General features: G+C 37.6%; 1 protein-coding gene across 22 annotated transcripts in view; it reads left to right on the forward strand.

The window, feature by feature from the left end:
* The window catches only part of DST (dystonin), a 492,147-nt gene that overhangs the window by 194,103 nt on the left and 272,165 nt on the right, over positions 1-25,879 (forward strand). For all 22 annotated transcript variants that reach the window (XM_030802620.1, XM_030802603.1, XM_030802607.1 and 19 more), the window contains one exon: positions 22,077-22,138. In XM_030802620.1, coding sequence (XP_030658480.1) covers positions 22,077-22,138 — 62 coding nt within the window. The remainder of the gene's footprint in view (positions 1-22,076; positions 22,139-25,879) is intronic.

The following is a 25,879-nucleotide window of genomic DNA, read 5'->3' on the forward strand; positions in this document are numbered from 1 at the left end:
TGTTGTGATTTACGTTTGTGTTCACATAAAACTTCAGCCATTCTTTCCCCATTATTATAAATACTTGGGTTTGTAGGGACATCTGATGTTTACTGGCAGACGACATGCCGTGTACAGACTGTCACTGTTTTAACCTCAACTCTCAAAGGCTTTCCTGAAAAAAATAAATCCCATTTCTAGTATATACATAATAGGGCCATCTGTCACTGTTTCTCAGTTGTTTAAAGTTGCATTGTTTAAAGTCCTGCTTTTCTAAAAGTGTATTTTTTTTTCTTCCTGGAACCATCTCTGTTCCTTTGCTTTAAAATGAAAATAGTCTGAATGAGTATTTTAGCCCTTTCTGGAATGAGACTGAGCTTGCTGCAAGGCCTTGATTCATCCAGTATCACATACAGTTGCTGAGAGCTTTTGTCTTACTAATACTTCTCTTGAGAAAAGACCATGACTCTTTGTTGTTCTCTGTATAAAACCAACTTTTCTGCCCTGTGTACTAGGCTTGAAAGATTTAATTCATGACTGAACTTGGAAATGCAGAGAAAATACTTTCTTTTATGGCTGATCTAGTCATCTTTATGAGTTTCACCTTCTGATTAGTGAGAAAATGTACTAAAATTGATTCTGTTTTAAAGCATAGTCTGATGTGGCAAATCGAACAGTCTCCTCTGATCTTTGTTCTGTCTTAGATAAAAATGCTTGGCTGTTGAAGGCAGCTTCCTCTCCCGCTCTTTTTCTCTGCGTATCTTGAGGGAGAGATGTGGCTTCTGCAACCTTGCATTTCTGGGGAAAACACTGTGCTCATTCCTGCCAGCGTCTTTATCCTGGCTTTTAGGACCCCTGCTTCCTGGTGATTTGTACCCCTTTTCTGTCTTGGATGCCTGGCACCTTCTGGGCCACTGATTCTTAAGTCAGCCACCAGTGAACTCTGGCCCATTCTTGTGACTCAGGCCATGTCCCACGTTGATTTGACTTCCCCTTGGCTTTCCACTAGTGCTGCACACCCATCTGCAGTCTTTCTGGGATGCTTGATTGTTCCTGGCCCATGTGATCTTCTCTGTATCCCTTGGTAGAGAGCCCCTTCTCCCTGCTAGGATGACCCCTCTGGGAGGTGTCCCAGCCAGACACACAGACACTTCTGTGTCTGGTCTGTACCAAGCAGAACCAAGGGTAGCCTCCTTGATACGGCACCAGATAAGGAGTGGGTCAAGAGCCCCCGTGCCTTCCACATCACTCCTTATTCACTGAATGCACCTCCTCCTCTTAGGGCCAAAGCCTGAACAGGAAAAATTAGTCTTGACTCCCCTCTTGACTTCGTCATCTTTCTCCTACATATACTATATCATATCCTCCTTTTAGCTAGCCCTATGGCTCTGCTGTCATCGCTGGAAGTGGGGTGTCTTTTCTACCCTGGAGAAGAGCTAGATTAGGCCCCTGATTAAAAGGAGGCAGGGAGGGGAGACAGAAATAAAAGCAATTTGGAAAAATCTTTCCAGGCAGTAGTATGGCTAGCAAGGCTATGTGTCTTGCTGAATAATCCTATTTTATAAACCAGAAATGGTTATTCCTGTCTTTTTGTATAATTTCTATAATCTCTTTTTTAGGCTGATAAACATTTCATGTCAAAAGGCAAAAGAGAAAATGGGAATAAATTTCAAAATATTATTTTATAATACTTGCCTTAAAGTCTACCAAAATTTTTGTCTTCTTAAACTTTACATCATCAAAGTCTGTCTCTGAGCTAGTAGTGTTTAGCAAGAACAGGGGATCTGGTAATCTGAAGACCTGTGATCAAGCCTCGATTACGAGATCAGTGATGAGGATAAGCTGCTCTCATTGAGTAGAACCTCAGTTTCTTCATCTTTAAATGTAAGTATCTGCCTTACTCACAGAGTATATGTGAATGTAAAGTGGGGTAATTACATGAAAGTATTCTGCCACTGCAGTGTGATTTTATTAATACTAGTTTCCTTGTCTCACATTATGCTCATTTCCATTTGTGTATTTCTGCTACTGCCACCTACAGTTGTCTTCTTAAATTTTACATAATCAAAGCCAGTCTCTCAGCTTCCAGCTACCCACAACTGTGCAACTCCTGTACAACTCCTCCTATGTGCCCACAGGTCTGTTACAAGTACTCAGGGTTACACTGGTAACTCTTCTCTCAGTCCCTATTCTGCATATAGTCAACCAGTTTCCTATTTAGTGTCTAGTATCTTGTTTTTTTTTTTTATTTTCTTCATTAGATTTGAAATGACTTGATGGCAAGGAATATATACTTTATATATGTTTTATACATTTCATACATTTTCTGTTTTTTTTTTATAGTCCTGGAGCGTACTTTGGAGCTGAAAAAAATAGACATTACTTGGTATTACTATAAGCTAGTGAAATAGAAGGGGTAATCCAATTATATTTTCTCTATAATCCTGTTGTTTATCTCATTCCTTTCTGATTCTGAAGAGTACCTAACTTCTGAATAACTTGTACTAACTGAAATTATTCAGGACTTATGAACTAAATAACATATGTTTAATTTAAATACTTTATCCATATCTAGTTTTGACTGTTAGAAAATATTTTTAGGTTTTACAAATTTATCTTGGAACCATGAAGTCATTTATTTTACCACACTAAAATATTCATGGGTCAAAGACTTAACTTTTAAAATTTTTTTAATAGTTGGTTTGTTTGAATCCAGCTCTAATATATGTAACATTTTTCTTTTAGTGGCCGTGTTTATGTAGCTCTTGGATCTTTTCAGGGGCTATATCTTCAGTTTCTGTAATTAAGCAAATCTTGTCTATATTTTGCTAATACATATTTATGAGGTTGCCATGTGGGAGAAACTAGTGATAATGAGAATGGTCTGTATTTAGAAGCAATTGAGCACATTTACTCTCAAGGACCTGTGATAGATGACATGCTAAAGTAGATTAAATTAAATCTGGATCTCTCAGTTAAGAGCATAGAACTTAAAAAGAATCAGTCACACAGACCCCATCACAGAAATAAAATTTCATAGAAAAATTGTATAAATTCAGACAGAAATCTGCCTTTATTATGAATGTTACTTATTTTGTTTACACTTTTTAAAAGGTTAGCATGTACAAATAAGTTACGTATTTCTTTTGTTGAATTAATTGATTTCCTTTTAGAAGTTGTACTTTATAAATAAGTTACTTTACTCTTACCAGAGATCACTTGGAATGGTGTCTATCACTGTATATTCTTCAGTTTCTTTCTTATTCCTATTGCTAAAAGAAACCGAAAGTCATTTCTTTTGTAATTGAAAATTTCATTATCAGTGGTATGAAGTGAATTTCCAAAATGGCTCATGTAAACAAAAAGCTCCATTTTAAGAAGCATTACTGTGTTCTTTGTTCTAGGCTGCATTTCGGAACTATGGGCATTTCACTGGCTATGCTATTATGCTATTACTCTAACTGGACAATCAGTTGTGTTTTAAGGGTACAAATAACTATGAACAAGTGTCTAGTTAATGAATATGCCTCCATGCCCTGTTGCCACTTCCAAACCTCATTTTGTTAACTTGTGCTTACTCATTTCATTTTTTTCCTAAACATTTCCTCCAGAGAACTTTGGTTAACTTAATTTAAAACAATAGGTTTCTTGGAGTCCCATTTGATAATTCTGTGGTTACTGAAGTAGATAGAGATTAGCAGAAGCCAGAAGGATGCTTCTGATGTTGCCATTACTTAGATTCCAGGAAATATTTGAGATAATGCATTTAAGTCCATCAAATAGCGCTAAGAAGAACTAGTAGTTTTATTTAAGCATTCTCTTAGGTGCATAACATTCATTATTTCTTTTTAGCTTCTATGCAAGTGTTTGAAATGGGTGCTGTTATCCCTATTTTACAGATGATGTAAATAAATCTTAGGGAGTCTTCAATAAGACTGTCGCTGTAGCCAACAGAGTTAGTAGCAGAGTGGGGATTTGAGGTCTGGTATTTCTGCCTTTGAAGTTGGTACTCTCTAAACTGAGAGGAAAATGCTTCTATGCAGCCATTTGAATGTTCTGTTCACTGTTCTCTGTTGCCTTCCTGATAGACTCCCAGGTTTTTAGCATGGCATATCTTTGTAGGTGTTTTATTCTAGTGTAGCCATTCATGACTCTTCTGTATGCATTGCATACCATATCCACTCTCACAGTTATGCCTTCTTCTGCCTTATACTCGCCATATCACTGCCTCCTACGTAAAACCACACAGATACAAATCAAAGAGATGAAACAGATAGATAAACTCAGTCTTGTGGTAGCTCACGCCTGTAATCCCAGCACTTTGGGAGGCCAAGGTGGGCGGACCACCTGAGGTCAGGAGTTCGAGACCAGCCTGACCAACATGGAGAAACCCCATCTCTACTAAAAATACAAAATTCGCCAGGTGTGGTGGTGCATGTCTGTAATCCCAGCTACTCAGGAGGCTGAGGCAGGAGAATTGCTTGAACCCGGGAGGCAGAGGTTGCAGTGAGCTGAGATTGCGCCATTGCCCTCCAGCCTGGGCAATAAGAGCAAAACTCCGTCTCAAAAACAAAAAAAACAAAAAAACTCAGTCTTGTTTATAGTAATACAAACCGCTATTGTATTGGAAAGTGTCCAAACAGCCTTAGTAGGTGATTGAATAAGCAAACTGGTAAGTCCATACAGTCAAATACCTCTCCGTAATCACAAGGAACAAATCACTGGTACATGTAACAGTGTGGATGAGTCCCAAATGTATTATGCTGAGTGAAAGAAGCTAGATTCAAATGACTGCATGCATATATTTATGTGGAACATAGAACAACCAGAGCTAATCTACAGTGTCAGAAATCAGGTTGCCTGTGGGAGTGGGGGTGGGTATTAATGGCAAAGAGGCACAAGAGAACTTTGTTGGGGGATGAAAATGTTCTTTATCTTGTTTAGGGTGCGGGTTACAGGATGCAAACAATTGTCAAAACTTTGAACAGAACACTTAAAATTTACTTATTCTATGTTAGTTGTACATTGATTTTAAAAAAACAACATAAAATCAAGCCAAGCTCTTTTTGCATAGTTCTGTCATAGCACTTACCATCCAGTTTTGCAAATTCTGGCTTCCTAGTCTGTCTCCCATTGGACTAAGACAGGATGACTCATGATGCCTTTTTGTATTGCCAGTGCTTAGCACTTGCATGGTGCTTAGTGGGTTTTTAAGAGATGCTTGTTGACTGAATGGAATGCTACCTTGTTAAAAAGCCTGGCCCATTAAAAAAAAAAGAATAGTTTGGGAATACTGGAGACCCACTTGTGTGCTTGATACAATCTTTAGAAGCATGGAAATCTAAGCTTCATAAGAGTTGTGATTCAAGTCATTATTAACTTATAGAGATTTGTATACAAAAAGTGTAGACTGAGTTTCTACATTTTTAGTAATTTGCTTTGAGCTTTTCTAGTCAGGTGTCAGGTGATGCCTGAAGTTTAAAATTCCATAATTTCCCTATTCTACCCTCCTCTCTCCTCTTTTATTTTGGAATAATTTTGTCCTGGAGCACATCCCTGAGTCACACCTGTGGCTTTAGGAGTCTTGAAAGTACTTCATTATGGAAATAAATTTTAGTTTCTAAGTTTAATTTCATAGTTAGACAGAAGCTGCTAAATGCTTACTTGGTCTGTAGGTAATGGGCCACATGGTGGTTCTCTATTCTCTGAGGGAACCCAGTGGCTTATTATCTCTTGGGAAAAATTCCATAGCATTTTAAATGGCTGCCTGAACCTGGGATTTCAGCATTAACCCCGTATGTTCAAGATGACACCAGTAGTAGTGTCACACATTTTAAAAAGTATTGTACAGATTGAGAGATTCTCAAAGCCAAAATATCACAAGAATGCCTGCTGTAAAAAAATAAATAATTGTTAAAAAATAGATATTCTTTGAAGAAAAATTGGAAGAAAAGAGATGAAAATAAAAATTACTGATTATCTTACCACCTGTATTTAATTACTAACGTTATATTGGCATATTTCCTTATAATCTTTTTTCCTAAGCACTTCCAAGCATTTTTTTCCCTGTTGGTGACGTCTATTTAATCAATGCATAATCTTTTTTTGTGGCTCTATCATAACTGACTTGATAATTTTTCTATTCTTGGATGTTTAGGATGTTTTTCTACTAGTAGCTAATAATAATAGCTAAAAAATATTGACTATTAACAGGCATGACTTGCATTTAATGTTAAAATAAATATTTTCTTGTTTTGATCTTCATCTGAAGTTTGGTTTTTTTTTTTAGATTCCAGAGCCTGAAGCACTGGGGGTTAAGAGCATGGATTCTGGGGCCTTGAACACAGTACTTAACTTCTCAATGCCTCTTTTTAAAATCTGTAACAAAGGAATAATAACCATCTGCTGTTGTGAAAAATGTAAATGCTTGGGACAGGGCCTGGCATATAGTAAGTGCTATATAAGTATGAGACATTGGCTTATAGAACACAAAACATTGTGAACACTTTTAAAGCTTTTGCTCAGTATTGCCAAATTCTGGAAAGGTTATACCAGTGGAGTCTCCCATCAGTGCTATCTCAGGGTGATTATTTTTACCACACAGAATTAGCTATTAGCAAAACTTCCTCAGTATGCGTCTGTTGTTATTGGCACATCATTCAGTCTTTCTTCTTTACTAGCCCTGATTTTTGTTAGATAATTTATCTACTTCTTAATAAAAGTGTGGAAACAAAGAAAAATGCATTTCCTCTTCTTTTCTTTTGCATATTTTCTTTTTTTTTTTTGTCTTAGGGACTAGAAGGTGACTATGTTACTTTCTCATGAAGATAGATAGGGGGGACTGTGGAATTTGAAAGTTTGAGACCACTCTTCTCATAGTAGGTAATAAAGAAGCATATATTATTTTTAAAATGTCTGTAAGGAGATCTCAGAAAAGTGTCCAGTTCTTCAAAGTTTGCCTTTGGTTTTCAGGACAAGCAAGTGGACAAGGTGAGCGTTCACTAGAAGGTTAAGGTATGGTGCTCGCTTTGGCAGCACATCCACTAAAATTAGAACGATACAGAAAGTTGAGGTGTGGAGATGATCAGCCCAAGGTGATATTCTCTAGTGGGTAAACTCTTCTCCTCTGACTCGTCAGAGCTACTTTATCTCTGTCTGTTTTACATGTTGTGTTTTGGGTATTCACTGGGAGAATGAGTCCTTAGCTAAAACAGGTTTGAAGATCTTTTTCCCAAGAGGAATTAAGCCTCAGAGAGAAGTCTGCGGGCACCCCACACACTTAACATTTAATGTGTGCCTTTCCTTTTGCTCATCTGTACTCCTGGGTGTGGCTGCAGGGAGAGGGGTGCGGCGATGGTGGTGGTAGCGGCAGAGCCCTTCTGGGATGGTGTTGGGTTAGTGTGGTTGTGTTGAGTGTGGTTCCTAAAGCCCACTGGGGCATGCATGGCGATCCTGGAACTAAAGCAGTTGTCCATACCAGCTGTAAACTACAGTTCAATAAGCAACTTTAAGTGGGAGGCCATGTGATTATGAACAAACCCAGAATGAAAATTTTTTCCAGTGGTTCAGAGCAGTTGTCTTTGGTGTTCTCCACCCGTTTATTCCTGCTGATGACTCAACTCTGTGACTGGCCCTGTTCTATTATAGGAGTGAAAAGTGTTACACATGTGAATCATACCTGTAATTTCCATTGCCTTAAAAAATGTGGCCTCACAACCTGAAAAAATACGCTTAAACTCCCTGGTCAAATTAAAGAGACCACAGTGATATGAAAGTAGTTACTAAGAATTCTAGATCACTTTTTTTCATGAAAAATGGAACTTCTTATATGAACATTAGGCCATGTATTAAGGTATATCTGATTTTATTCCTTAGGCCATATTCATGGTACCAGTCCATACTTATCAAGAAAGACTGATTATGTTCAGGGTAAACGGAATTAGAGCATTCCACTCTGTAGTAACCTACAGTATCAGAGAAAGACAAGAGCTCTCAAGCTCTTATTTTTTATTTTTTTGAGACACAGTCATACTCTGTCACCCAGGCTGGAGTGCAGTGGCCCAATCTCGGCTCACTGCAACCTCTGCCTCCCGGGTTCAAGCGACTCTCCTGCCTCAGCCTCCTGAGTACCTGGGACCACAGGTGCACGCCACCACGCCTGGCCAATTTTTTGTATTTTTAGTAGAGACGAGGTTTCACTGTGTTGGCCAGCCTCAAATTCCTGACCTGAGGTGATCTGCCCGCCTCAGCCTCCCAAAGTGCTGGGATTACAGGCCTGAGCCACTGCACCTGGCCCAAGCTCTTATTTTTGACCCTGTATTGATTTACAATTCAACTTGAGAAGAATGAAAATTTCTCTGTACCTTTTTCTAATTTACAATATAGGGGACTTTTATGCAGTTTATTTAGTGAAGCGCTTGATCCTAAACAGCCAAGGACATTTTATTTTGGTTTTTCTTTTTCTGGAATCGATACAGTAAGAAATCACTTCTGTTTATCTTATGTCCTGTCCTAGTTGCTTGATGTTGGAGACTGTATGGGTTTGATTCACCCTTACCTCTTAATTTTGTATAGTAGAAAAGGTATTAGAATATCTTGGCCAAATTCCAGCTCTGCTGTTTCCTTGCTTACAGAAATCTTGGACTAGGTTATGTTCTTTGAAATTTGTTTTTAAAAAATCAGTAAGAAGAGGATGATGATCCATAAAAACAGCAGTAAGATTGTTGTGAGATGATGTGAAATTCTGTAGTGCATAGTGTTGTGATTTTGACGTTTATTGCAGGTGCTTGATAAGAATTTGCTGATTTAATTGAAGTGTCTAGGAAGCCAGTATATTTCTTGAGAGCCTACTACATAATCTTAATTATACTCTATTATCGTATTTAGTGCTTGTAAGAATACTGTGTGAATAGGTGTCTAGTAATACCTATGATTCTGTCTTATAAATGAGAAAACTTGAGTTGCACAGAAGTTAAATCATTTTCCCAGGCTGAAATTGCTAGCCAGTTTTGATGCTAATATTTGAACCCAGGTTTATGTAGATTCGTTGCATCCTACTGATTCCTAAGTCTTGTTTTTTGTCCTTACCGTAGCTGCCTACCAAAGCCTACCAAATACAATCTAGTGAAACCATATACAGGGTATACAACCATATACAACTATAACCGTATATGAAACCATATATAGGAAGATATATTCTTTTATATTTTGAAGTCTAAAGGCACCTACTTATTTAATGAACTTATGTAGGCATATGTTGTCCAGGTAGGCTATTGGTTGGGACAGAAAATAGCATAAAGGTAAGAAGAAATAGGATTCTTTCAGAAACCAACAAGTCATAAAATTTCAAAGAAACTTGAAAAACTGTATTTATTCCTTATAATTTGTTGATTTTATTTTTATCTGAGTTACTGGAGGTCCTGCTTTAATAAATTTTGAAGGTATCTTGTATGAATTTGATTTTTAAAGTGAACTGTTCTGTTTATGTCCTTACATATATGTAGTAATTATAAAAGTTTTCAAAACTGAATACTTTAAAACACCAAATTACTTAAGGTCTTCATAATATAATGGATTTACCTTACATATAAATAATGTAGAAATGATGCTTATTTAATTTATTTTCATCAAGTTACATATCTCTGTGCTTTGGGGTATATTCTTATCGAGAGCTCTGAATCTAGAAAGAAAGGCTGATAGTGAAAACCTTTTTAAAAAGTGTAATTTCTTAAGGTTAGCATGTTACAGATTAAGAGTTGCAGAAGCTTTCTGTTCTTAAACAGTGACTCAGATCAGCAGAAGTTAGATTATATATAATACTTAAATATTGTAGCAGTATAACTATAATTAGAAATCTCTTTATGTTTATATGTTTTTAGGATGCTCAGGTAGGAGAAGGTAGATTCTAGGAGTTTTATATTCAATTCTTAGCCAATTGTGAGAACAGATGCCAGTAAATTCCTTGTCAGAGCAGAACCTGATCCCCTAGATCCCAGCCAACAATAAGATTGAATCTCAGCTGCTCAACAACTGCACTTACAGGAAGGCAGGAGATCTGATGACGGGGAGAGCAGATACTGGTAGAGGAGGAGATACACAAAAAAGCATTTGCATGGAGAGATTTATGGCATCTGTAGTTTACATCTCAGCTTACCTAGCACATTCTACCATTCTACTCTTGTCCTGTGTCTGGATTCATGACAAATGCTGACAAAACCATTTATTTTGTTCTGTGGCAATTAAACTTTGAACAAGGAGACAGACTCTTCACGCAGTATAATTTCTGACTATATTCTCAGTAACTGATTCTCCTTTCAAAGACCTCCTGTGCCTTCACTGTTTTGTATCTCAGACTGGGCAGTCATTCTCTGAAAAAGGTATCACCAGTTGCACCTCCACCTCTGCTCGCCAACTCTCACCCCTCCCCTGTCTTCTCCCCTTTGCCTTCCCTCCTGCAGCCATCAGCCTAAGAGCAAGTCCAGTCATACCTGGAGTGCTTAACTCTGTCTTCAGACCAGAATGGGGTACTCTGGCATGTGTCTCAGTATTTTTTTTTATATGTTCCGTAGAGTCCACCAGAATATGTAATACATAAATGAATAAAATAACTTGAAACACATTTTCCCCTCACAGTTATTATTAATAGTAATAAACAAATACACCCTCTTTGTAAAATGATCAGGCACTCAATCTAGAAATATGTAGAATGAGATATGAAAGACACCATGTACCAGCCTCTCTCCTTATAGCTTCCACTCTCTTCTACTGATGAAACTCCTCTTCCTCATGATATACATCTTTTATATATATTTATTATTTTTCTTTTTTTTTCACTGATCTTGTAAACCTCTTTTATGTTACTATGTGCAGATTTTCCTTTATTAAAATTTTATAGGATAGGTGAAAGCTGAACTATAATTCATTCATTTAGTCTCCTGGTGACTGATATTCAAATTGTTTCAAATATTTTGCTGTGGTAAACATCTTAGTATGCTAATCATATATAAGCAAAGTATTTGTTTCGTACAGGTAGAGTTATTGGTTCAGAAAGTATATGGATTTTAAGTTACAATGGACATTACTAAATTGCTCTCAAAAGAGTCTTTGTGGCCGAGAGAGGTGGCTCATACCTCTAATCCCAGCACTTTGGGAAGCCAAGGCTAAAAGATTGCTTGAGGCCAGGAGTTGGAGAACGGTCTGGACAAAAAACGGAGATCCTATCTCTACAAAAAATTTTAAAAATTAGCTGGGGGTGCTGGGGTGTGCCTGTAGACCCAGCTACTCAGGAGGCTGAGTTGAGTGGATTGCTTGAGCCCAGGAGGTTGAGTTTGCAGTGAGCTATGATCATGCCACTGTACTCTAGCCTGAATGACGGAGGGAAACCCTGTCTGTTAAAAAAATCAAAAATAAAAAAGTCTGCCATTTTACACACCCACATTACAGTAGCTTGGGACTACCTATTTCTCTGCCTTCGGCATTATCGTTGTTAGAAATTTGTGCCAATATGAAATCATTTTATCTGCATTTCCTGATTAGAAAGATGCTTTAGTATTACCCCATATTTTTGTTGGCCATTTGCATTTCTTCTATGAATTGTATGCTCACATCATTTGTAATTTAGGAAGATCTGTTCTTTTTTCTTACTAATTAATAGGAGTTATTACTCTATTTGGATATTATTGATTTATATTTTACGTATATAGCAGATGTTTTCTTCTAGTGAGTTTTTAAACTTTGTCTACAGTGTCTGCTGTTATATCAGTGGTTTGTCAAAATTGATAGTTTTATTTGTTTAGTTTTTTTTGGTTCATAACTTGTTTTGAAATATTCTTCCCACCCAACTATTTTAAAAGCATTATTTTCTATATTTTTAAATGGTTTCATTTGTTTTAAGAATTGTCTTATTTCTAATATTGTATAATTTCTTCATTACTGCCAGGTAGTATAAATCCAAAGCTTTTACTGTAGCTGTGTGTTGGACTTGTTATTTCCACACTTCTCTTGAAATGTGCAAGAAGAAAGCTTTTCTTAACGCCTTACAGTATTTCTTTGTACATGCAGCAACATGAGAATCTTTTGTTGCCAAAACAGAGGCAGACAATATTTATTACTGTGAGACCAACTGTAGGCTTTATGTATATGGGACTTTGCAGTAGTGACTAAGCTAAGAAATTACGGGGAAATAACAGCATTTGTATACTTTCACCTATGGAGTCCTAAAGTATTTTGGAAACTTTTTCTTAATGATGAATAATTTTATGTGATAACTTGGGTAGAATTTTCCTGGTAAGGACCTTCCTTTTAACAAAAGTAGGGTGGAGGGGCGAGTGGCTGGGGAGTGGACTGTGGCTAAGGCTCAGAGTTATTAAGTAGCTTCCTCTAAGTCTGTCCTTCCACAGAGGTGAGTCACAGACAAGTGGATGAAAGTTGGATTGACTAGAACGTGAACATCAGTTGTAATTCTATACTAATAGAAATAAACCATAATGATGTTCCTGTGGGAATGAACATTTGGTAAGATTTTTCAATTAAAATGAGAGTCGGAACTTTTTCCTATTACCCATTTCAACTATGTGGCAGCCACAACCTCCAGTCACCAAGTAATGTTGGCTGAGATTTCTGTGGTTGAAGGTCAAATCAGTTAGGCAAGTGAGGTGTCACTAGAGTGAGGCAGTGCTGTCAGCTGATGATTGGGTGTGAGCTGATAGCTCACAGGTGGTTTGAGATGGGATTCTACAGGGGATGGGGTGGTGATGTGCAGCCTCTTTGATTTGTTCTCACCCAGCTCCCTGTTCACCAACCATCCATTGTCCATCTTTTTCAGGAACTGATCTTTTCAACGATCCCAACGATTCCTTCCTTCTTTCTTCTATAATACCAACAATCTTACAGCTGTTTACTTGCAATATTTTTACTGTGTTGTACCACAGAGCTATTTCCAGGCAGTAACGGGGAAACTGACTAGCGTCCTTTCTTCTCCCTCCATATTACTTCTACACAACTCTAACACTTAATGTTTACCTTTTTTTTTTTTTTTGAGATACAGCCTTTTTCAAAGTGTTTCTCCATCTTTTAAAATTCACATCTGATCCTTAAACTCAGAAATCTCATCCCTGCCTTAAATTCTGATGTAACTTCTCAGTAAAGCATTGCGGCTCCCCTCCCTCCACTCTTTAGAGTCATTAAGCTACAGAAGGTAAATTCCATCTTCTGTGGATTCCCACCATTGACAATTGGGCCAAGCTTTACTTTTTTATTTTTTTTGAGACAGAATTTCGCTCTTGTTGTCCAGGCTGGAGTGCAGTGCTGTGATCTCGGCTCGCTGCAAACTCCGCCTTCTGGGCTCAAGCAATTCTCTTGCCTCAGTCTCCCGAGTAGCTGGGATTACAGGTGCCTGTCACCATGCCCTGCTAATTTTTTGTATTTTTAGTAGAGACGGGGTTTCACCATGCAGGTGGTCTCGAACTCCTGACCTCAGGTGATCCACCTGCCTCAGCCTCCCAAAGTGCTGGGATTACAGGCGTGAGCCATCATTCCCAGCCCAAGCTTTACTTTTTATTTTTAACTCATTTTTTAAAAGTTAGAATTTTATTTCCTAAGTATGAAATTATAATGTTGAGTAGGCTTTTACAAACTGCACTCTCTGCTCTTGGTAGCTTCATGATCCTGGGCAAGTTGTTTAACCTGTAAGTGCCTCAGTTTCTTCATCTGTAAATGAAAGTTATCTCACTGATTGTTATGAGTATAATGTGCAGTGTGTGTGTGTGTGTTATATATGTGTGTGAAATTGAGAACGACATCTGGCAAATAATAAGTGCTCTCTAAGTGTTTGCTATTATTATTATCATCCTGGTTTCAGTGAAATAGACAGGCTCAGGCTTTCGTGTGGCGGAGGCAAGGGCTCTAAAGATAACTGGAAAAGGAGAGATAGGAAGAGAACGGCTGTTTACTAAGCAGATACTTTGAACTTCTCAACAGGAGCTGGTACAATTTATTCATTTATAGTATATTTAGAATAGGGTTAGAAAATCATATAAAGATGTTTCAAAGCATCTTGGCAACTGTTAATCCAGCAGTATTGTGGTATGATTGAATGCTGGTTCTCTATTGCTGAAGTAAGTAGTGATCATTTTTGTTTGTTTTTTTTTTTTGGAAGTAACTGTGTATACATACAGTTTCTATTCAGGAAGGTCTGTTGGTCTAATGTTTCAGACAAGCATAAGAATGTCGAAGATAGTTTGTCTTTTGCTTGTTTAGAACAAGGGTTCTTATGTCTTGACTTTTCATTATTCATTTATTCATACTTAGAAGTGAAGTGCTCCTAAATTCCAGGCACCTCGCTTTTCCTGCATTATTAGATTAGGGGTTCCATTGTTTGATGACATAAAAGTTTAGAATCAGACTTCTTAAGATCCCACTTTGGCTGTGGAATTTTAGGCTAGATTCTTAATCTCTACAACTTTAATTTTCACAGCTTTAAACCGAGGACAGTACTACCCAACTCAGAATTATTGTGAAATCCAAATGAAAATTTATCTATAAGGCATACATAAAGAAATACCCAAAAGTATTTTTTTCCCAGAAGGATGTATGTCTAGCCTATAAAGGTGATCCTTCCAAATCATGTTCCTGGCACACATATCAGGGATAAGTTAAACAAGTTAGGCCGGATTTTTTTTCTTTTTATTGCAGGGGAATTCTGCCTGGGGTGTTAGAAGAGAGAATGTGATGAGTTAGTTCAGCTGTGAAATCTAACATCCTATTGGTTCGCCTCATTGCAAAACAAAACAAGGGAATTAAAACTTTTTTTTAAGGACTTCTTAAGAACAACTTTAAAATGAAAAGGAGAAATAGACAATTTGGTTTCTTTTTAGTAACAGTTGCATATATCCCCTACAAAAATAGTAGAGGAGTCTGGCTTTGTTAATATTTGTTTAAAAGGAGGTGTTGACTAGTTTTCAGCTTGCAAGTAGGAGTGTCTAGTCAGTGTTTTCTTTTCTACATAGAAAGTTAACAGGACTCTGACACATCAGAGTTTGTACGGAGAGAGTTTAGGGAACTGCTGCACAGATTTCCTGCAGAATGATGGGGCAGCTCATGAAAAATGGTCAAGATTGGAACGCAAAGCTGGTGGGACTGATGTGCTGTATGGGTTAGTAGTATCACGTATACTATCACTTTCATGTTTTCAGAACTGGGAAGGGAAAGTTGCACTACGTGCTTCGGTTTGCATGGCGATAGTTCAGCTGATTGTCGGGCATCTTTCAAAAACCTGTACTGAAATCAGGACAACTTCTGAGGCTCCCTGGAGAGAACTCCGCTGCCCATTGTTGTCCACAGAATATGTATTTATATAATCTCAGTACTTACTGTGTGTGTGGTACTGAGTGAGTTTAGCTTTGTTTGGATTTCACTGAAAACCAGTCAATATAGATTGTAATAATCAGTACTCTTTTTGCATTTATTTGTTCCCCCCAATTCTGTTATACTTTGTCATCATTGTCGTTACATATTTTCAGCTGTTACACTTTTAAGGGGGATATAAATGTATATTTTTATTGAAAACTTAATCTATAAATGAAATAATTTTCAAATAGAGGAATGTTATAAAAGTTCAATTGTTTAAAATCACAGGAATGACTTTCCCTTTTTGTTGCCGTAGCAACATTGCTCTCAATATAAATCTCAGTGTTAGACATCTCTAACTGAAATGAAATAAAGAACCATTATGAGACTTGTAATTGGAAAATTAGATGGTGTAATCTGGAATACTCCCTTTTGAAATAACTCCCTTTTGAAATAAAGTGTATGGAAAGTGGTGTGATTTACAAAGTCTTCCCAGACTTAAATTATTCTCTGACTCTAGGTGCTTGAAGAAAGATGAAGCCTTTAAAATTCACATTAACTCTTTTCTCATTACTGTAGCATTATGGAAACCTTCTCATGTTAAAGAGCATATTTTGTTATTTGAATGGGACTCATTTAAGTTGATCATGGTTTAAAAGAAAAGGTTTAGGTTGTTCCTGTTAGAAAACAGCATCAGAATTTATGAATTATGTGTGTTATTTAGTTAACTTTAGTCTTTGTGTCTTATGTACTTTAGTTACGGATCGTAATTCCTAGATATTACCTCAGCAGTACCTACGAAATATCATGTTATTACCAGTGCTTTTGAGCATCTAGCACAACAACAACAAAACCTCATTGATCAAAAGAACCTTTGTATAGTTATGAACCTATCCTCTGTACTTAGAGGTAAATTATTTGATTAAATCAGCTTTCTTAATATACTGCTTGGGTAAGTAATTAGCCAATTTATCTATAGAATCTGTTTTACCTCATGTTCCTTGAACTATAGGACCAGTTTTTATTCACTTAGAAAAGAAGAAATCTATTTTGTTAACCCTTTTGTACCCAAGAAGAAAATAGTTTATATAATACACATAATACATTAAATTTATTTTGTGACTTATATGGAAACTCTATTCTTGAATTATAAAGATTTTTAATATATTATTAAATTTTTTTTTCTTGAGGATTTAGCATCGGGGCCTTGGTTGTTATTTAATGGGAATACTATGGATATTACCTAGGAAGTAATTTTTTTCATTTACTCTGTTTTCTTTCTGCTGGATGCTTAGAACATCACTGCTGAAAATGTGATATGAGTGCTAGACTTTGGCACAGAACTTCCATTGTTTGCAATCACTTGTCCAAAGTTCACATCACTTCACAGAGCCAGATTCCCCAGTTCCCTGTCTGTGACTGAGATGTGGTCAGCACTTCCATTTGAAAAATGACAGTATCTTGGGGATAGTGGAAGCAACCTTGTAGGGAATCATAAGAGTTGGGTCCTAACCAAGGCTCTTTCAATGTTAAATGATTAAGTTGGAGTTTCTTTTTAGTGGAGAAATTGACACATGGCTGGCTTCTGTCTCGGTACCCTACTTCCTGTCCTTTATGCCCCACCTGACTACCCTGGATGAGGTTGGTCCTTCTCTCTTTTGTGCTTGCATACATGGTGAGTGCCATGTACTTCTCTCAATTGGTGTGCTTACCACACTGCCTTTCTGTCAGGTGTCCTCTCAAGGTCATGAGCTTCAGAAACCAAGACTAGTGCTTTCTCTGCAGCCTGGTGGTCTCAGTGTTACAGGACAGGGACCCGGATCCAAACCCCAAGAGAGGGTTCTTGGATCTCTTGCCAGAGAGAATTCAGGGAGAGTCCACAGAATAAAGTGAAAGCAAGTTTATTAAGAAAGTAGGCCAGGTGCGGTGGCTCACGCCTGTAATCCCAACATTTTGGGAGGCCGAGGCGGGAGGATCACCTGAGGTCAGGACTTCGGAACGAACCTGGCTAACATGGCAAAACCCTGTCTAAAATACAAACATTAGCCAGGTGTGTTGGTGCATGCCTGTGATCCCAGCTACTCAGGAGGCTGAGACAAGAGAATCCCTTGAACCTGGGAGGCGGAGGTTGCAGCGAGCTGAGAATAAAGAATGGCTACTCCATAGACATAGCAGCCTTGGGGGCTGCTGGTTGCTCATTTTTGTGGTTATTTCTTGATGATATGCTAAACAAGGGGTGGATTATTCATGCCTCCTCCTTGTAGACCATATAGGGTAACTTCCTGACATTGCCATGGCATTTGTAAACTGTCATGGCGCTGGTGGGAGTGTCATAGTGAGGACAACCAGAGGTCACGCTCGTCGCCATTTTGGTTTTGGTGGGTTTTAGTCAGCATCTTTACTACAATCTGTTTTATTAGCAAGGTCTTTATGACCTGTATCTTGTGCTGACCTCCTATCTCAACCAGTGACTTAGAATGCCTTAACCATCTGGGAATGCAGCCCAGTAGGTCTCAGCTTTCTTTTACCTAGCTCCTATTCAAGATGGAGTTGCTCTGGTTCACACCCCTCTGACACCAGCACCACCATAGCACTGGACTCGTTAAATGACCAGATAGATGCTAGGATGAAGAGTGAGTAAATGAAGTAAGTACAGAATCTGCACTTATCAGTGAAGAGAACTAGTAAATTGTTTCTGTTTCCTTGTTCTTGCTTTACATACAAATTGGTAATTTAGGTTCATTTTGAACTGTTTAGGAATAGCAAGGCCGAAAGACATTTAAGACACCATTATTGCTTTAAGAGATATAGTTGTATATACTACTGTATATATGTATACAAGTAATTCTACATTGTTTTCCTCAGTTGGATTGTCCTTCCTGAAATAAAATTATTTCACACAATGGGCATCTATCTGTTGAGTGCATAGAGGCATTGCGGCATAGAGGCTTTGTGGCATCTAGTATGTGGTAGACAAAGATGAATGAGGTATAAATGATGCCCCTAGGGGGCCAATAGAGGAATTAATAAACATTTTGTGGATAATATTATTGGTTCATAATTATTAGTATCATTGCTTTTGATAGCAGTTTTAAGCAAAGTGCCTGGGGGTTTTACATTTGGAATCAGGCAAATACAATAATTTTAGGGTCAGGCACAGTGGTTCACGCCTACAGTTCCAGCACTCTAGGAGGCTGAAGCAGGTGGGTGGCGTGAGCTTAGGTGTTCGAGACCAGCCTGGGCAACATGACGAAACCCCATCTCTGCAAAAAATGCAAAAATTCACCAAGCGTGGTGACATGTACCTGTAGTCCCAACTCCTTGGGAGGCTGAGGTGAGAGGATCATTTGAGTCCAGGGAGGTGGAGGTTGCAGTGAGCCAAGATTGTGCCACTGCAGTCCAGCCTGGGCAACAGAGCGAGACTGTCTCAAACAAAACAAAGATAAAACCAGGCCAGACTCGGTGGCTCATGCCTGTAATCCCAGCCCTTTGGGAGGCTGAGGCGGGTGGATCACGAGGTCAGGAGATTGAGACCATCCTGGCTAACACGGTGAAACCCCATCTGTACTAAAAATACAAAAAATTAGCCAGACGTGGTGGCACATGTCTGTAGTCCCGGCTACTCGGGAGGCTGAGGCAGGAGAATCGCTTGCACCTGGGAGGCGGAGGTTGTTGTGAGCTGAGATCACGCCATTGCACTCCAGCCTGGGCAACAGAGTGAGACTTTGTCTCAAAAAAAAAAATTTAGTATAAATTCAGAGCATTTATACTCAGAATTAGCAAACTACTTCTACTCTCTGGGAATGCTTTCTGCACCCCTTTCTCTAATTTTTAAATACTCAAGAAGTAGATTAGAAGTTTGGGGCACTGAAAAGGTATTATAGGCAGAATCAAAAAATGGGCTGTATATAAGTACCTTTCGTTTCTCCCTGACAGTGATAGGAAATGGAAGGTGTTTCAATGAGGTACTTTGGAGAAGAAATGCTTATGAAATAAAAACTACGTTATATGTTCCTCCCGCCCATTCTTATTGGCATTAAAGTAGGAGAACTCTAAATGATAATGCTATCACTGAGTAGTTTTACAACAAGTTGAATTTGAACAGACCATTGTATCACTTTACTAAAATTTCTTTATTTCCTTTTCTTGAACATTTGTGTTTTTTCAGAATTTTTATTTTCCTATTGTAAGCACTCTGATTTATATTCTCATAGTTACATTTTGTACGTACTATGATTATAACTTCAGAATCTATTTTAGAAGTAGATTTGCCGGGAAAGGTCATAGATATTTTTAGGGCTTTTTATGTATATTGACAAATTGTTGTAGAGCAATGTTGTCCAGTAGAGCTTTGTTTTAGAGCAGTGCTGTCTGACAGAAACTTCTGTGATGATGGGATTATTCTATATCAAATTATTCTAAAGTGGTGCTGTCCAGTAGAGCTTTGTTCTAGAGCAGTGCTGTCTGATAGGAATTTCCATGATGATTAGAATGTCCTATTTCTGTGCTTTTCAATATGTTAGCCATTAGCTACATGTGACTGTCGAGCACTTAAATTGTGATTAGTGCAACAAAGAAACTGAATTGTTAATTTTATTTTGCTTTAATTAACTTTGGTTTAAACTTAAATAGGTGTATGTGACCAGTGGCTACAGTACTGAACAATGCAGGTCTAGAGAGTTTAAATTAAATTACATTTTCATCAGCAATATGTGTGTCTGTTTCCTGTGTCCTTTTGAAGATGAAATTTTTTAAAAAATAAAATCTTGGCAATTTGATAAGTTAGAAAAGTTTTATCTATGCTACTTTATATTATTATTTTTTGTTAGTGAGATTGAGTACCTGTGTGCATTACATTTTTATTTTTATTTTATTATTTTTTTGAGACAAGGTCTTGCTGTGTCACCCAGGCTGGAGTACAGTGGCGCCATCATGGCTCACTGCAGCCTTGAGCTCCTGGGCTCAAATGACCCACCCACCTCAGCCTCCCAAGTAGCTGGGACTACAGGTGCATGCCACCATGTCTGGCTAATGTTTGTATTTTTTTGTAAACACGGATTTCGTCATGTTGCCCAGGCTAGTCTCCAACTCCTGGGCTCAAACAGTTTGCCTGCATTGGCCTCCCAAAGGGCTGGGATTACAGGGGTAAGCCACCACACCTGACCCTTGGGCATTACTTTTTAAAAAATTGATTAACTGTCTGTTTTTGCCCACTTATGTATTAAAATGTTAATCTTTTTCTTCTTGCTGTTTTTTCGTAATAGTAACATTTGTCTCATATTGTGTATATTTTCCCCAGTTGATATACTTTTGTTTACGTTCAAGTTATTCTAGAGAACATAAATACTTTTAATAAATAGGACAAACATTTTCAAAGAAACTTTAGTTATATTACAATAGTTTAAAGGGGGTTAGGAATGAAGAATGAGGAGAAAAAGAGATGAAGAAAGAGACCGAAACATATCTTACCCCCCGGGAAAGGATGGAGAACATCTGAATCATGGTAGAAGAGGAAAAAAGACCACCAGGGAAGGAGAAAGAGGTAGCCCTGGAGGCAGAAAGGAGAGAAGACAAAATAAGAAAGTAAGGAATTGCTGTCTAGAAGTAGGGAGGAAGAAGATAGCGTAATACAGTTTTGAATGCTAGCTCTAGGTGTTGGATGATTATCATTCTCCTTTGAAATAATAACTTGATGAACCACAGCATTCTGATTGCTCTTTCTCCTTAAATCAGAAGAAAACTTTCCTCACTCTTCTTTGTGCTGTCTGTAGGAACCAGGGCAGGATCATTGTCCACAGTGAAGATCTAGTTGGGGCATTTCTTTGTTATACAGTTCAACACGGGAATCTAGGAAAGAAATAGCATAGGCCAGGCATGGTGGCTCACGTCTGTAATCCCAGCACTTTGGAAAGCCAAGGTGGGCGGATCACCTGAAGTCAGGAGTTCGAGACCAGCCTGGCCAACATGGTGAAACCCTGTCTCTACTAAAAATACAAAAAAAAAAAAAAAAAAAAAAAAATTAGCTGGGCGTGGTGGCGCATACCTGTAGTCCCACCTACTCTGGGGGCTGAAGCAGGAGAATTGCTTGAGCCCAGGAGGCAGAGGCGGAGGTTGCAGTGAGCAGAGATCATGCCACTGCACTCCAGCCTGGGTGACAGAGTGAGATTCCATATCAAATAATAATAATAATAAATTACTACTTAATATTAAGCAGCATAATTAATGTTCAGCCAGAGTCTACTTCAAGCCAAAAAGTCTCAATTTAGGCCTTGCCTTTTGTCAAGACTTTAAACTATTTGCTGGGTAATCACGAACAAGTCTTTTATCCTTGTTAAGTCTTGGTTTCTTATTCTACAAAATGGGAGTAACCCTTCCTCTTATGGCTGTGAAGAGCAAATGGGATGTACATATGGTAAAGTGCTTTTGGAAATTCAGTGCAAGGACAAGGCTTACGTTAGACAACTTTGTGGTGGTGGTGGTGGTGATGAGGGGTTATGGGACAGAGGGGCAGAGGGCATTTGTTTAATGGAGGAATATTGGTAAATGCAGTACTGGGAAGAGACCAACCTGACAAGCAGCTCTTTAAACACTTTCTTACAGATAGCCTGAAGTTGCCAAAATTTAACAAGAAACTTTGAATACACTGAAGCATACCTTTTAAATATCTCATTTTTGTTTATATTCATGATCACAAAGTCATTTATTCATAGATTTTACCAACCTTATCTTTATATATATTTTTTTCCTTTCAGATGAACGGGACAAAGTTCAGAAAAAAACATTTACAAAATGGATAAATCAGCATCTCATGAAGGTCAGTTTTTATTTCGTTCACTTCCTGGAATTGTTTTGAATATTTCAGTTTATTTTGCAGTAATTGATGATATAGCTCTGAAGCACAACTTTTGAAAATCATCTTGAAAGTTTAAATTCTAGAGAATTTTGCATGCATTTTAGGCATCTATAATTATTTGGTGTGTGGATGGTGGGTAATGATGGAGGTAGAAAGGGTAAGTACCCAGTGATTTCAGTGCATTCTGTGACATTAGTAAAACCTGTTATTATTGGAATCTATAAAATCTCAGGAGTTTCAGAAATCTGTAAATATTTATATGTTAGTGCATGGAAAAGCTACATTTCTTAGTAAGATTTTTTTCTCTCTCAATATTCAGACCAACTTCTGGCATCAAGTTTATGTGGATGGCAGAAGGTTAGATGAGAATAAAGATATTATAGGGACAGAAGTCTAGACTAATTTTATTCTTATACTTAATTGAATCCAGTGGTTGGCGCTTATGTCTAACTTTCTCTATGAAGTAGTATTTACTTGTGTACCATGGGTAATTTTGAGAATATAAACTATCCAGAAAATAGATACACACAAAATTTGCATATAATTTCATGGAGTTATTGGACCCCATTGAAGCCCTTCTGTAAATCTTGTGTAAGGAACCCTTAGGATTTCACAGTAAACTATTGGTCACTTCCCCTTTCTCCCACCTTTTAAGGAGAGTCCTAAAGTTGAAATAGGGCATGTTTCTATTTGGAGTTTTCTCACATAGAAACATTATTTTAAATGTGGTTATATATTCTTAAGCTAGCCCACAAATCTCATTTAAACTATCATGTAGCTTAAGAGTGGTACCAGTAATGTAAATAGCGTTTAGTCATCTTCTATAAAAGTGATTTTTATTTCAGGGGCATATCAGAATTACCTTAGAGGTGTGTCAGTCTTGTCTCTCACCACTTGACAGAACCTTTTTCTCAAATTCTGATAATATCCCTCAGGGAGGGCACATCACGCACTCTCTGGTTGAGAATCACAAGCGATAAAAGGTTGAAACCCTGTGCTTTGAGGAAATATATTGTGAATTCTGATGCAGCATGTGGCAGTTCATCTGTCCTCTCCCAAGCTTTTCTTTCATTCTACACATACTTTATGGGAGAGGATCTCTTCCTTACAGGCTAGGACACCTCTGTAAAGTTTGGGGTGTGGATACTGTAATAAGTTGCCTGGAGTGCTGACTCAGGCTAGGGACGTGTTCCCTATCTTTTAAATAATTCATAAAAGTTTTGCCTTTTCTAAATTTTTATCTTGTTAATTTAAATTTAATATTATTCACTTATGTCCCCCTGTTTTTTTCACCCTTGTCGTGACTCTGAGAACTATTCTTGTTTGTTCTATTCCTTTGGACAGTGAGGTGCTTGAGAGGTTAGTCTCCAGACAGGCCTTTCTTTACTGGATTTTTTTTTTCATTTTTGTAAAAGGTATATTGTGTTAATTTTGAACAAATTATCTTTGAAACGAAAACATCTTTTGCAAGGTTATCAGTCTGTGACATGTACATCAAACAGAGGAGCAGAAGAAGCCTCACCTTTAAGGTCAGGTAAACGGTGGTGTGTCCAGGCTTTGCAGTTCATTATTTGTGTGAACTTAATCTCTTTATGCCCTCATCTGTAAAATGGTGGTAATGCCAGCTTGGTGTGAGGATTTAAATGAGATAGTCTAAATAAGCATAAAGCATATTACTTGGCATATTGTTAGGCATTCTATAAATGAGAGCTTATGGTATAGAAGGGTGGATTGACTTGGATGGTGTCAGACAAAATTGTGAAGTTAAAGTGTAAGTTGATTTTGGTGCCCATCTGCTTCCCTTATCTGTGTCTCTTTTTATTACATCAAGTACTTTTCCTTTTAGTTTATTTATTTTAGAAAAAGCTACAGTTTGGGGTTCAGACTCTTTTTGAGGAGACTGATAGGTGTGTTGCCTCTTTACCTCAGAGTCCTGCTGGGACACTGAAGAATGGCTTACCTGTGGTAATCCTGCAGCTGTGCTCTCCTTGCCCCCTGCCTACCCCTCCACTGATTTTTACAGGTTGATTTGGGGGCCTGCAGTCCTTTTTAAATCTCCTTTTCTTCTTCTCCCACACATTCTTCTCACAGAAAGGGAGTCAATGAACACTCATCATACTTCTGAAAGGTTGGCAGCTTTTGGACCTCAAAGTTAGTTTTACTTAGAGTCACACTTGGAGGGCATCTTCAGAATCTTCTGATTCAGTTCCCTCATTTAAAAGTAGGGGAAACTTGCCACAGCTACTACTGGTAGAGCTGCACTAGAAGTCGTGAAATGAGAATATGAATTCGAATGAGATGCTGTGTCCAGTGTTTGACTTCTTTGAGCACTTCAATAGGTTGCAGATCCCAGCAGGTCCCCCTTGGTTGTGGGGTTGTGTTTCCTTTTCTTACCTTATTGTTTCAACTATTTGCTAATTTTTGTGACTTAGGAAGTTGTGATTTATGTAGCTATAAAAAAGCATATACACAGTGCTCAGGGTTGATACTGGCGTGGTCAATTTTTAAAAGTTTATATAACTGGCAAAAGTAAACATTGTGGAGCTTTTAAATGATTGCATAAGTTACTGTTACATTTATATGCATAAATATTCTTAAAATATTTGGTGAGGATTTTTTTGCTCTTTGATACAGTTTCTTTTATTGTTTTTTGCTTATTTCAAAAGCATGCTCATTAAAAGGGAAAAAGTCAAAATCATAAATGTCTTTGGAAAATCAGTTAGAAACACAAAAGCAATTATTAGAAAAAGTTTTCCTGAAAACTCTGGCACAGAAGCTTGAAAAACAACCCATGATGTCCCAAAATTAGCGATACTTGAAAAAAAGCCATAACTGGGGGATATTCCTTTTCAACCAAATGGCTGTTTAGGCCAAATGGTTGTGATGATCAAATTGTTTTTAGCCAAGTGTATGCCATTCTATATTTTGAAACCATGGTCTCATTTATCTTTAAGCTTTGCATATGCTGCTTCCTTAGAAGAGGGTCCTTTTGGATCTCCACTTTCATCTGGCTTATCAGTGAAGAATTAACTAGCACTTGTGAACTAGAACCCATTAAAATTAGGAACATGGAACCTGATTAAAAATTTCAAGATTTTTAGTTCTTTGTTTTAAAAGTCCTTGTTTATCCAGAAAAAAGCAATCTCTAAAAATATTGTTTAAAAAGTTAAATATTTGATTTGTGACATCATTTGTTTTATTATATCATTTAAAATATCTAGATAGGGTAGCAATGTCAAATATTAAAGCAACTTTATAAGAAAACAAAATTTTCATGATTATTAAATTCTTTTTAAGCCCAAACTTGCAACTTATATATAAAAAGGTAAAGTAATCCTGAGACCAAAAAGTTTGAGAAATATTACTCTATGACTCTGTGTAATAGGTTATCTATTGCAGCACTAACTGCAAGAGGCTGGAAATGACCTACATGTTCATCAATAAGAGATTGGTAAAAATAATTATGATGCATCCAAACAGTGAAATACAACAGTAGAAAGAATCAGGAGCATTAGGCCAGAAAATGAAATGAAACACATCAATCTCTTACTGATGGTTTTACTGAGTAGGAAGAGGTAAAACCATCTCTATTTGCAGATGATAGCATCTTGTTTAAAGAAAATCTCAAGGAACCTAGCATAATAACTACCAGAATGAATAAATGAGTTCAGTAAGGTTGAAGCATACAATATCAATATTTAA

The sequence above is a fragment of the Nomascus leucogenys genome, chromosome 22a (genome assembly GCF_006542625.1).
Source record: "Nomascus leucogenys isolate Asia chromosome 22a, Asia_NLE_v1, whole genome shotgun sequence".
Lineage (NCBI taxonomy): Eukaryota > Metazoa > Chordata > Mammalia > Primates > Hylobatidae > Nomascus > Nomascus leucogenys.